We start from the raw sequence: 12,335 nt of genomic DNA, 5'->3' as shown, positions 1-12,335 counted from the left end.
TAGGAACAAATCTGAAAATAATTTTGTTGGACCATTAAAATAATTATAGGAAACTCAAGCATGAACAATACTGCGAAAATTTTTTTATACTCTAGCAATCAACTCTTGAACGTTTTATGCAATTATTTTGTCAACAAAATTATTATTTTTATTTGTATCTAAATTTTCCAATACTTTAGCAAAAACTTTCTTTCTGTGTAGAAAACTTAGAGACGGAAACAAGAGATTTTCTCTTCGACAAAATTTATTTCGTTAAGTACGAAGAAAACGTAACGTTACTGCTTAATAGTTGAATATAGTCAGTCTCGTCATTGTTTCTCTTCGAGATTAAATTGCCTCGCAGATTGCACTCGTCGCCAATTGATATTAAGTCCTTGTCGCAGTAACAACGAGATTTTTCTCATGCTTTCTTTTGCAGACGCTACCGTTCGGTGGGCGGAATAAACACGAGGGTGGAATAAATCATCGAGAAGTGCGTGCCCGTGGGATGCATTACGCGCATTACCTCGAAAGGATCTCCATCGTCGAGCCAGAGTCGATCGGACGAAATAATGCGATCGAAACGTATCAAGAAGGCGGCACTCTTCAGATTGCTCAGATACAGACAGTGCGCCAGGTGCCGACAGATAACTTAGCGTACCCGGGAGTATTCGGGACGATAGGTCGACGAGAATAAAGAGAAATAAGAAGCGCACATACGAGAGCACATGAGACTGATCGCCATCGCGGCAATGATCGACGAGCGTAATTTCACTTCGCTGGCTGTGATTTTTACTCCTAGACTCCAGAGGCTTGACGCGTGAGAATTGTTAAGACTGATCAAAGTAAACTGCTCAGTGACTTCACCGAGAAAGCCTGCAACATCGTTCTGCGACGTAAGTTGTGGCATCACACGATCGAATCAATCGTATATAAGAGTACATATATATAAACATTATATTGTTAGTGTAAACGTTAATTACGCGTCTAAGTGTTGTCTGTAATTTCTTAAACTTCTTAATCAATCATCTCATCGAAGATAATTAAGACGAGAAGATTTCTCATTTTCGCGAAGACACGCGTTGCTTTTCTTGCATTCACGTTTTTGTAGCGTCGTCGTAGAACGCACCGGTTGGCATACAAACGACAAAATTCTTTTCATGGAACCAGTAAGATGCATGCGTAAAGCTCGGTACCGCGTTGTCGGATAATCATGCGCGCTACGAAAGTAAATAGGATTTCCCTTGCATCACAGTTGACATGTTTATCGGACGAACTCGGTATTTTCCAGCTCGCGACTAATCGTGGTCGATTTTCTCATATTGTTCTCTCTTTTGCCGTTATTGAAAATCGAAATATTTCAAGAAAGACCTCTCGCGAAACGTTTCCGCGAGAATTTGGTCGGGATTTGCAGTAACTTTAGTCTCATATCAAGTGGAAAAACGAAGGACTACTTGGAGGCTTGCCGAACTTGAAGAAGAGGAATCGTCAGCATTGGGAAAGTTTGAGTGGCACTTAGAAATGGTCCAATACTTGGACCGTGCAATAATTATTTCGCTGCATCAGCAAAATTAAAATTGTCACGCCGTCGTCTTTGTTATAAAGCTATTTGGCGCCTCAATGAAATTGAAAGAAACTTGCGAAACTTTAAAATGCTTTGTGACATCCAGATAGCAGAATAATAGATGGAGAATAACAATTAAAAAGTGCAGGCAGTCGGGAGGAAATATCAGAAAAGAAAGCGTAAGGAGAAAAGGTGAAAAGCAAGAGTTATTACTCGCGATCGAGCGAGTATTTTAAATGTTTGGATTGAAAGAGAGGAAAATCGAACTGCAGAAAAATTGAGAAGAGGGCAATTAAGGAGGACAGAATCGAGTAAGGGCCGAATGGGAATCGAAACGTGAAAAGGTAGAAACGAATTCAAGTGGATGATTCGACTGAGGTTCAGCATATCGGAGGAATAGAAGTGAAGAGAACAAAACGGGATTTTATTCGGTGTTTTAGTGAAAATATATATTTGCGTAGTGATTAAAATAAAGGCCGCCGAAAATTTGGTTATTTCAGACTGAAAATCGGCGATAATTAATGCAATTGTATAATTATTTAAACTGAATTTCCGAGAGGAGCGCTGAGTTTTTCGACGCATATTAGAGAGAGATATTTTAAAGATATTTCAGCGAAATAAACCAGAAATTGCGGGGTAAACTTACGGATGAATATCGTACTTTAGGAAATTCGCTTAATTAAAAGTCCGCCGATTATTTTTTAATCGGTGCTTCTATAAAGTGCTGATTAAGTATCATAATGATACTATAGTAGTAGTATTATTCAGTTCCTTATCAAGAATAAGTGTAACAGGCGCAATACGGAAGAGCGACAGTGAAACTCATCGAAAATTCATCCGGCGTTTTGCGCAACTCGAAGAATAAATTGCGACCAAACCAAGAGGGATCGTTGGAAATTCATTCGGCATATCAGATTCTCGCGTAGAAGCGAAGTAATTAAAGAAAACCCGTGAGAATGTTTAGGCAACCACGAAGAAGGATAATTGAAAATTCATGTAACGTTTTAGCTCCTTTTTCTCTTCGTGAGAGGTGTGAAGGAAAATAATTGGTTCATTGGACATCTTAATTGACTGCGTAGAGAAAAAAAAACACTAAGAAGGAAGATATTGGCTTTGATTCCCGGGAAGAAGGAGAAATTCCAAATAATCGACATAATGAAATTAGTTTGGTATATTTGAGCGGGAATTTAAATGGTTGAATTAAAGATTCAATCGGCTACTTGCGCGAACTCGAATTAGAAGGTGCGAACGAATCGCCTTCGACAAGTCATTTGATTCGATTTCGAGGGAAAACATATAATGCAGTGAAAAATCGATGAGCAGAGGAAACGGGAGAATTAAGGAAACGCGTGAGAAATGTCACCGAATGTGAAAAATTATTCGTAACAAAATTCAACGTCTCGCGTTCGACAAGTAGAAGATGCGTCGCTAGTGAAAACTATTGAGGCAGGAAGAGGAAAACAGTCGGAAAGAAAAAGCGCGGAAAACTAAAGAAATTCCGGAGCCTGTCAAACGATTCCAAGTTCTGCGGTCTTTCCGTTCGGTAAAAATCGATCATTGAGAAATAAAATCTTTCACCGGTTTATTTTGCGCGGAAGCTACCACTGAAAATATTAATTCGGTATCGAAAGTCTCTGACAGCGAATAAAACCCACCCATCTACCCACGTTCGAAAAAAGAGTGGGCGGAGAATCGTCGGAAAGGGGAGGCATGCGAAGTCGTTTAGCGAAACTGATTTACGCGGAATCTACACCCTGGGAATTTTCAGTATCCCCGGCATCGATCGACCCCTGCTACGCCCTGCATTTCCGACACGTCGACAAACGATCACGAGAGATCACGAGAAGCTGCACACCAAAAATTCGCCGTTCTCGCTACTCGGTGCGGAACGTGATCGTACTTCAGGAAGTCGCCGAAAAGTCAGACACCGTTTTATTTGCCCTTTTCCCACATAACGCCAGTGAATAGAAGTTCTGTGAAAAGAGGGGTGAGTATGAGAAGAACACCGGGAGAAAGGTTGCAATTTCCGGTCGGCCACGTAACGGTAAATTCATTGCGTCGGGAGCGTAATCCTGAGGGACGAGCGCGCGTAGGGCATTCTGAATCGAGATTTCTTGTGGATGACTTAGCGCACAAACGCGCGTCCCACGGCGCTGTTCGTTAAGGGTAACACGTATACACTTGAACTCTCCACCCTTTTTCTCCATTTACCGGTACGATCGAAGACGAAAGTACCAGCGCGAAGAACAAATGGAAGAATCCTGACTCGCGAATCGTAAATAGGCGAAAATGTGATTGTCAGGAGGACTTATGTTCTGTCGAGCATACGTTTTGTCACAGTGGATTATAAGGAACAGTCGACATAAGCGAGAGTCTTGCGCGAAGATCTAGTGAAGCATATAAACGCGGCATATAACGCGGAAGCGAGGTGAGAATTGAAGGAATTTAATCGAAGTGTGATAAGAAGAAAAATAATTTTTACTACATCTTTTTCTTTCTCTTTCTCATCATTCCCGAAGTTGTTAAATATAGAACGACGGAAGCAATCTGATTTTTTAAGCAACTATTTATACACCCTCGTAATGGAGATTCTCTCGGCACGGAAAAGAGGGTCAGTAGTTGAGGAATTATTCGACGAAAGATCGTGAAATATTCGTTACCGAGTTGAGCTGGAAACGTAGTCTCAGCCGCAAAACGAGCAACAAGAATTGCTAATCCGGTATCATTCAACGTCGAGAGAGGAGCAATATTTAAGAGAAAAATAATTTTTATTCGTAGGATCACGTATCGCGATCGTAATCTGTTCGTGCAGAAGCATTTGATCGTGCGTGTTCAAATGTGAAAGTTCAAAGCGTTCCAAAGACACCAATAAAAAAAACGTATCTTTTTTAACGAGGCATAACTTGGAAATTGGTTTAACGACAGTATATTGTAAATCGTCAGCTTTTCTTCGGCTAAATTGGAACATCTGTTAGACTTTTTGATATTATATTTATTATTGCCGCGAGAGAAACGTATCAATACATCAATCTTAGAAAAAACGAGATATCTTTTATTCTGAAATTTTTTTATGTGGAAAAAGAGTTTCGTGTACTTCTGCAGAATTTGTATATTTGCAAAGCAAAAGTATCGTGGGCGATTAGGACTTCTCGGAAATACCGTCGATTTATATAATAGGAGGATTCGCTCACAGCTTCCTGGAAACACTTGGTCGCATTTTATCAAACTAGGAATCGAGAAAATCATTTCACGAGGTGAAATCATGAGAAAAGGAGTACTTAACGGGTCGTTTCGACGTCGGTAAAATTCGTAGTAAACGCTAGTTGACGATCGTGCCTAATAGAGGCGACGACGTTATTTTCTATTCCCGTCGGAATAACGTCGGTCCTTCGAGCGGAACGAGCGACGGAAAACTTCCGTCGGATTCGATTTCGTAACGGGAGGAGAAGCACCCTCGCGGGTGGTTGCAGCTGAAGACGGTGGTAGAGGGTCGGTGGATTACGGGGGTAGGTACGTGATCGTCGTGGGATGGCTTGTGCGGGGGAGTGAAAAGTGCAGTCAAAGCAGTATAGCGTGGTTGAAGCCTCCGAAAGAGAGATTGCAGGCCGCTGCAGGTTCTGATATATCCGCGGCGAGGGAAAAAAAAGAGAGGGAAGAAAAAGAAAGAGAGAGAGAGAGAGAGAGAGAGAGAGAGAGAGAGAGAGAGATGAGAAGCGAGATACATGCTGCGATAGAAGAAGAGAAACCAACGAAGATCAAGCGAGCGGTGTCAGCGCGTTAGGGGATGTCAGCTACACGTTCCCTTTCCTGTATTGCTGCTGTCTTTTTTTAGGAAAACGTTAATGGATCGGTGGCACGTGAATCGTATGACAATACAAAGCTCGATGACGGACAATTAGGGCGATTTCATCGAAACGGTTTCCGGTCAAGGCTTCGACCTTCTGCGCGTTGTGTCAGCGGGATCACGCAAAATAGTGTTGAAGTATCACATTTGTAGAGTCGCGCGTTTCATTCGATTGTAATAGTATCAAATATAAACGCGGACGAGAGAGTAGTCGCGTAGAATTCGAATGTAGATAATTAAACGTATCCGACGAAGTAACTAGGAAATTCGCGTTGTGAATTATGAAAGATTCGATCGATTGACGTCAAGGCGATTGTTGCAGATCGCGCACTCGAAATTCGCGACGGTAGGAAAATGAAAGCGGTGACAAGTGAGCCACACAGATATCCGAAGCACAAACTAGATTGTAGTTCGTTAAATTCGATAGCCCCGGCGAGCTGTCTAAAACAACGGTCTGTTTAAACGCTGCTTAACGTTAGACATCCGAGATGCAACGCTAGCGACTGTGTGCATGCTGAGAGCGAGTGTTATCGATTATCCAGGGGTAACGTTTTGCGACCCTATTTGCGACTACGAAACTAAAGCATCGGATTGACTATCGAGCAGTGTATGATCAAGTGTTTTGGCAAGCGTGTATACATGCGCATTAACGAGCTCATCCGATCGTAATCGTGGGAATATTGATGACAATCCACGGGATTTGGTCTTCAATTAACAACCGCGTTCGACGAAAAATTAGAAATAATATATGATAAATGAGAAAGGCAAAGAACTTTGTTGTAACAGTTAACACTAAGTTGATAGTATAAAAACAAGTGTAATTTATTTCGCAAACTTGAAGTAGTATTTAAGAAAGTCCAGTGACAATCTTGAGAATAATTCAGAAACGAGCTGCAATTCCTGTCTTCATTCTGTGTAACATAAAGATACTTAAATTAAACGTAATATAAAGCTTGATGTAACATCTTGACGACACTCGCGTAAGATATAAATTAATTGAAAAATTAATTCATTAAGAAACTAAACGTAATTAATCGATAGATTAATATACGAAGAAAGCGTGGTTGTTCCTCGGGTTCAAAGACCATGGTAAACATCGAGCTTCCTTCAGTTCTAGTCCTACCGTCGAGTGAATCGATCGACCAGTCATAAAGTCTTCACTTATTATTTCTGGTAGTGCGAGAGGATTGTGGTATTCTGTGAAAAACTGCAAAGACCATAGTGTATTTAATCGTTCTGAGTTACATTTAAGTTTTAACGCAGAAGAACTTTGATCCCGTTACGACGGCTCGCGATGCCTCGCGCGTCCTACCGAGTTCGCATCACCCGTCGTCGTCACCGTGTCCGATATCCTCTGGAGTCCTCCGACAGGATCACATGGGCGTATCCGAGGACCGCGAGAGTTAATTAAAATGCGAGACCTGAACGCCACCGCATGCGCTGCTTTGTACGACGGCGTCGAATGGTCAAGTCTGTGGAACGTGATTACTCTAATCGTTCTGGCGATCATCGATGTCATGGTGGTGGTAGGTAACGTCCTAGTCATTCTGGCCGTCTATTGTACCAGCAAGCTGAGAAACGTGACGAATATGTTCATTGTGAGCCTGGCGGTCGCCGATCTGATGGTCGGCGTCGCTGTCCTACCGTTCAGCGCAACCTGGGAGGTCTATAAGGTAAGATCTTTTTTCATTACGCGTTAATTGATAATAGAATAATGAATAGGTAGAGAAAGGTCACTGATACCGATACATCACTTTATATTTAAATATTTCTCAGAAACAGAAGCTAAAAATAAAACTTTAAAAACATAATTACAAACTACAAAAACTGTCTACCATCAGGTAACTACTGTTTGTAATTTTGCAATAATTAACTTTTTTGTAAAATAAGCAAAAATAAGCGTCTAACAAAATGGGTCCCAAAACTGTGTTTGTGCTGACGCAGTAAACAACAATGCCACATATTTCTATTCTTTTACTTTCACAGGAAGAAATCATATGTACAAAATATTTACAACTGAATGTATAATATAAGGTTTTCTAGAATCTGTTTACTTTGATATAAAACGGTTTTTCTTGATTTGTATGCATTTTATACTATTCTGCAAATATATAATATGACAGTTTTTTTAAGATTTTTTTTATAAATACATGATTGTCTTGAACTCTGATAGAGCTACTTGATACTGTAACGCAAGATATAATGGGCTTTCTACAATGAGTCATTACCCAAGCTTTAAGTCTTAGGCCGTATAAAATTAACCAATTATAATCGATTATTCTTTTCACATTCGACTGTAACTAGTCAATTTTGTTACGGCTTAAGACTTAAAATTTAAGTAATGACTTATTGTAAAATGTTCGTATAGATTAAATTAGCTTATAATCTTATCTTGTAGACAGTTGTGCCGGTTTATGCTGCCCTTATTTATATTTAAAATCATATGAAAAAATGTAAAAGAAAAAATGTAATAAAACTAATTTGGGGAACTACAAATATGTAAAACTATATAACATCAATAATATAATTACTATTATTTAAATTACGCAATTTGCAAAAGAAAATCATAAACATTTTATTTTTGCACTTGCAGAATTTGTTTTTAATTAATTTTGTGTAAAAATAAGCTACAAATATATAAATTATGAATTTTTACTTTTTTAATTATCTAAACAGATTATGTTTTTATCAGAAATAAGATTCAATAATTAACTTCTTTAGCAAGAAATAAGGGGCTGTCTTTTTAGAAGATTTATGTCAGTACAGGCGACTTTCTTCTATTAAAAGTGAAAACAGAGAATTAAGATATCACTGAGATTAAAAGATTTGGCACACTGTATAGACATATATGTACTTTTATTTATTTATATTTATATATGTATATACATATATTTATACAGGATGTTTCCGGACTAAAATATGAATAATAACAAACATAATAATAATGACAAACAAAATTTTCCTCTGGAAGTTTGCTAGCAAATGCTTTGTTTAAGAGATATTAAGTACAAAATTATATAAGGAATAAATAATGTCGAAATAATCTAAGTTTATTACTTTGCAATAATCAAAATGCAATTATTAAAAGTTTTGTTCAAAATAATAGCCTCCAACTGTGAGACAGTATTAATTGCACTTATCGATGAGAGAACAAATAACTGACTGACATTGTGTGTCTATATAAATTCCTTCGCTTGCATCTTCCGCTTTAATAACTGAAAATCATTAATGAGTACTTCATACAAAACCAAGAGATATTTCAATATTATTCATTTTTTACCATTCTGTAATCCAAGATATCTCTTAAATTTAAACGAAACGTTTGCGAGCAAACTTCCAGAGGAAAATGTTGTTTGTTTTGAGATCTTGAATATTTTCATATTCATATTTTATGTTTGGTAGTTAATCCAGGAACACACACACACACACACACACACACAACACACAACACACGCAAACACACACATACACACTATATGTTGCTCTGTATATCGCTCTTTTGCTACAACAATAAGACATAACTCCAAAAACAAAATTTTTCAGACAATAAGTTTGAATGTTTTAAATCGTTAAAATTTTGTAATTTGCATTGATTTTAAAATGCAATTTTGGTGTAATTACTGATTATAACGAAATATAATTATATTTTCTAAAAGTGTTTTTTCCTTTATGTTTTTAAGTTATTAAGTTATGTCATTGTTGTAGCAAATAACAATATATTTTTGCTACAAATGTTATACATATTACATATTTCTAATAATTATAAAAAGTAGCAAAAAATAATCAACAAAAGCGAAGCGTTTGATAAAAATTATCTGTTGCATCATAAAGATTTGATCGCACTTTAAAGCAGCACCTTACGTTTTGCGCTTTATATTAACCTATTAGTGCATTTTGAATAGCATTTATTTTGTCGCAATCAATAGTGCATTTTTTATACAACGGTGAGGTACAATGGGATCAATTGCAACGGCATTATTACGTAACGATACGACAAGTTGTCTGCCAGCAAAGTTTCATCCATTGGACGTTCACTAACCTTACGGTTTTCGACAGAATCAATTTACCGAATTCTGTCTCACGCAATATCCGCTTGTTGTCACAAGCGAGGTGTATTTTATGGGAGATGGGATTTTTTGCGCACTGTTTACAAAAAATATTACTGTTCCGAAACGTACGCGAATGTATTCGAAAGCGCAAATATCTTTGATATTTGAAGTTGATTTTAATTTTAATTTCAGAATCACACAATCTAAGAAATGTTTAACAAATAATTAATTTTTGGATTATTTTTTCGATGATTGTTTATCTCTGCAGTACATAATATTTCTTGTCTCTGTTATTTAACATTTATTGCAAAATATATATTTCTGTGTTACAAAATGATTTTTTTCGAAAAATTTTCTATTATTTTCTAATCATAATTAAAATATTTTTGTGCACACAAAATATATTTTTTATTAAAAATAAGTCAACTGTTATGAAGAAAATAATATTTACTTCCAAAGCACAATTTTCTTTAATCGCGAAACACATTCTTGTTCTTATCTCGCTCATCTTTTTCTCAACGAGGTAATTCTTTCGATGTATCTCTCAGGAACTCATTGTACTATTCCTTTGAGCATTGTTTCACTTTTTTCTAATACGATTAAAAGTATCGCGCGATGGAAGAAACGAGTAGTAGAACGGCGGATACATTTTATCCTGAACGAGTTGTACCGGTTTAAGTGTGATTCACGGAGAATGCAACAGTTTGTTGGCTTTTCCCTTTGGTCCTTCCAACCTGGATTTTCGTGCCTGCAATATTTACGTGTACGCGAACGGTCACCTGGAAACGGGTCGGTGGGCAGTGGATGGAGTATAGAAGCGGTGTGAATCTCAGTAGCTCGAGCCAAGAATACGATGCTCCATTTAGTTGGAGTTTACACGATATAGCACAAGTTAGTTCACCGCGCACTTATCACGATACGACTTTTTTTTCCTTCTTGCCTCTTTCTTCCGGAGGAATTGGTCAAGTAACGCGGCATAGATCGTCTTTGCAGTGCAAAAAGAAGAAAAAAACAACAACGAGCATCTTTGTTGTAAAGATGCGTAGTATATTTTATAATTTATATATTTTAATAGAGAAATAATAATTTAATTGCTGGAACTTTGTTCGGGCAGACTAAAACCGAGTATCGATCGCTACGTTAGTAAGATACAGTAATATTGGATACACTAAGGTGCGGTTGCATCAACTTTGACTTTAAGCAAGACTTAAAACTCTCTCCGTTTCGTTTTAAAGCGAAAGAGAGACAGAGACAGAGAGAGTTTTAAACCTAGCTTAAAGTCAAAGTAATGTTGCTGCAATCGAGCCTAAATAAGAAATGAACACACAATGTAGATCTAAAACATCGACTTCTTAAAAATGTACTTAATGCATAGATTCGCAGTTAAATAATAAATAAAGATAGACGTCAGAGTATTGAAAAGGAAAAGTATATATTGGAATTCTTAGTATTGAGTTAATTTGTATTAATATTAATCAGAAAATATTAATCTTAAGGGAAAAAATATTAAGATTATGAAAAAATATATATATATGTTATGATAATTTAATTTTTTTCCTGACATTTTCCCAAAATTAAACGCCTCGGGACATCGTTTAATTAATTTACCACGGGTATGCTGAAATGTATCTGTATATGCTGCCTACTAATTACGTAACATAAAATTGGTTTTAATTAAATAATGTACTGTTAAGTGAGTTTGAGAGCAAAGATAGAACGGAGCTACAGAGAGATATATACTATATGTATACATATTTATATTCTTATACAACTGTAGTCATGTGAATAATAATAAATAATTAATAGATTTTTTCTTTGCCATTCATTACTAATAGTAACCGCAACTCGAGATTGTATTGAATATTTTAGAATTTATTAATATAGAATAATGAAGAATATTATTTATACATTTACAATTCCGCTTTTCGTATATTTTTAAATTTTATTTTTTATATTATTATATATAATTTATTAGTTTGATCAATAAAATCGTCTTTTGTTCAGAAGAAATTTCCTTTTTTAATTGCAATTATTATCAGCCTTCTTGAAAAAGCATTCTTGAAAATGAAATGTTTAGAAATCTCCATAATTCGATAAATATGGCAAAACATGGGAAAGAGAACGAGCGATCAGTAAATTTTAAGAAATTAGTAAACGAGAATGGGAGAATCCATTTAATAGCAATTTATCGATGACCGTGTACAGTCATAGCTGCAATAATCTGATTGTAAATAATGAAGGTTAATTACTGAATTCCGATATTGGTAACACGCGTAACGCTGGCTAATTCTGAACAGGTGGTTGTAGTACTGTAGAGGTGTGCGCGGTTGTATTGCTCGTCATAATGCGGATGCGTACAACGCGGACGTACAGATGCGCGCATGCCGCACGCAGTAGATGGGATTATATGTAGTTACATCGTGAATCATTGTTACGACCTGAATGGGAATTGATTCGACGATTGACATATGCTTCGCGTCTTATCTACTCGCTAGATTTTGCGAGTTATCAGATATGCATCACTGTCAATCATATGCATGAACTGTCTACTCATCTGCGATAAGCTTTGTCCTATTTAATAAGCGATGTATGGATAGTTATTTTTGCTTCAATTTTCGAGATATATTCCATTTAACAATTCAATTGTTCACACATGTCCGGTGAATGAAGCTACTGTATTGCAATAAAATCAATTTTTTTGATCATATTTCAAGTAAAATGACATTTAGAGATAAAGATAGTAGTAGCAACTATAAAAGTGACAGTTATACAAATTTTATATGTACACAAAATTATTATATATATTATAAACTAATGTACATATGTATAGTGGAATAAATTATTTTATAGTTACAATAATTATAAAATAGTTTATTCAATTGTGTGTGTGTGTGTGTGT

At 36.6% G+C, this 12,335-nt stretch overlaps 1 protein-coding gene across 2 annotated transcripts in view; it reads left to right on the top strand.

Moving 5' to 3' along the window:
• Positions 1 to 838: 838 nt before the first annotated feature.
• The window catches only part of LOC108748391 (octopamine receptor Oamb), a 21,473-nt gene continuing 9,976 nt past the window's right edge, over positions 839 to 12,335 (top strand). Inside the window, exons 1-2 of one of the 2 annotated variants that reach the window (XM_018486541.1) lie at positions 839 to 875; positions 5,710 to 7,060. In XM_018486541.1, coding sequence (XP_018342043.1) covers positions 6,800 to 7,060 — 261 coding nt within the window. In that variant the 5' untranslated portion in view covers positions 839 to 875; positions 5,710 to 6,799. Of the gene's footprint in view, positions 876 to 3,713; positions 7,061 to 12,335 lie in introns of those variants that run through there. The other variant, XM_018486542.1, reaches the window with a different exon arrangement.

This window comes from Trachymyrmex septentrionalis, unplaced genomic scaffold (assembly GCF_001594115.1).
Source record: "Trachymyrmex septentrionalis isolate Tsep2-gDNA-1 unplaced genomic scaffold, Tsep1.0 scaffold22, whole genome shotgun sequence".
Taxonomy (NCBI): domain Eukaryota; kingdom Metazoa; phylum Arthropoda; class Insecta; order Hymenoptera; family Formicidae; genus Trachymyrmex; species Trachymyrmex septentrionalis.
The sequence above is the reverse complement of the archived record's forward strand: the minus strand, read 5'-3'. Positions and strand labels throughout refer to the sequence as shown.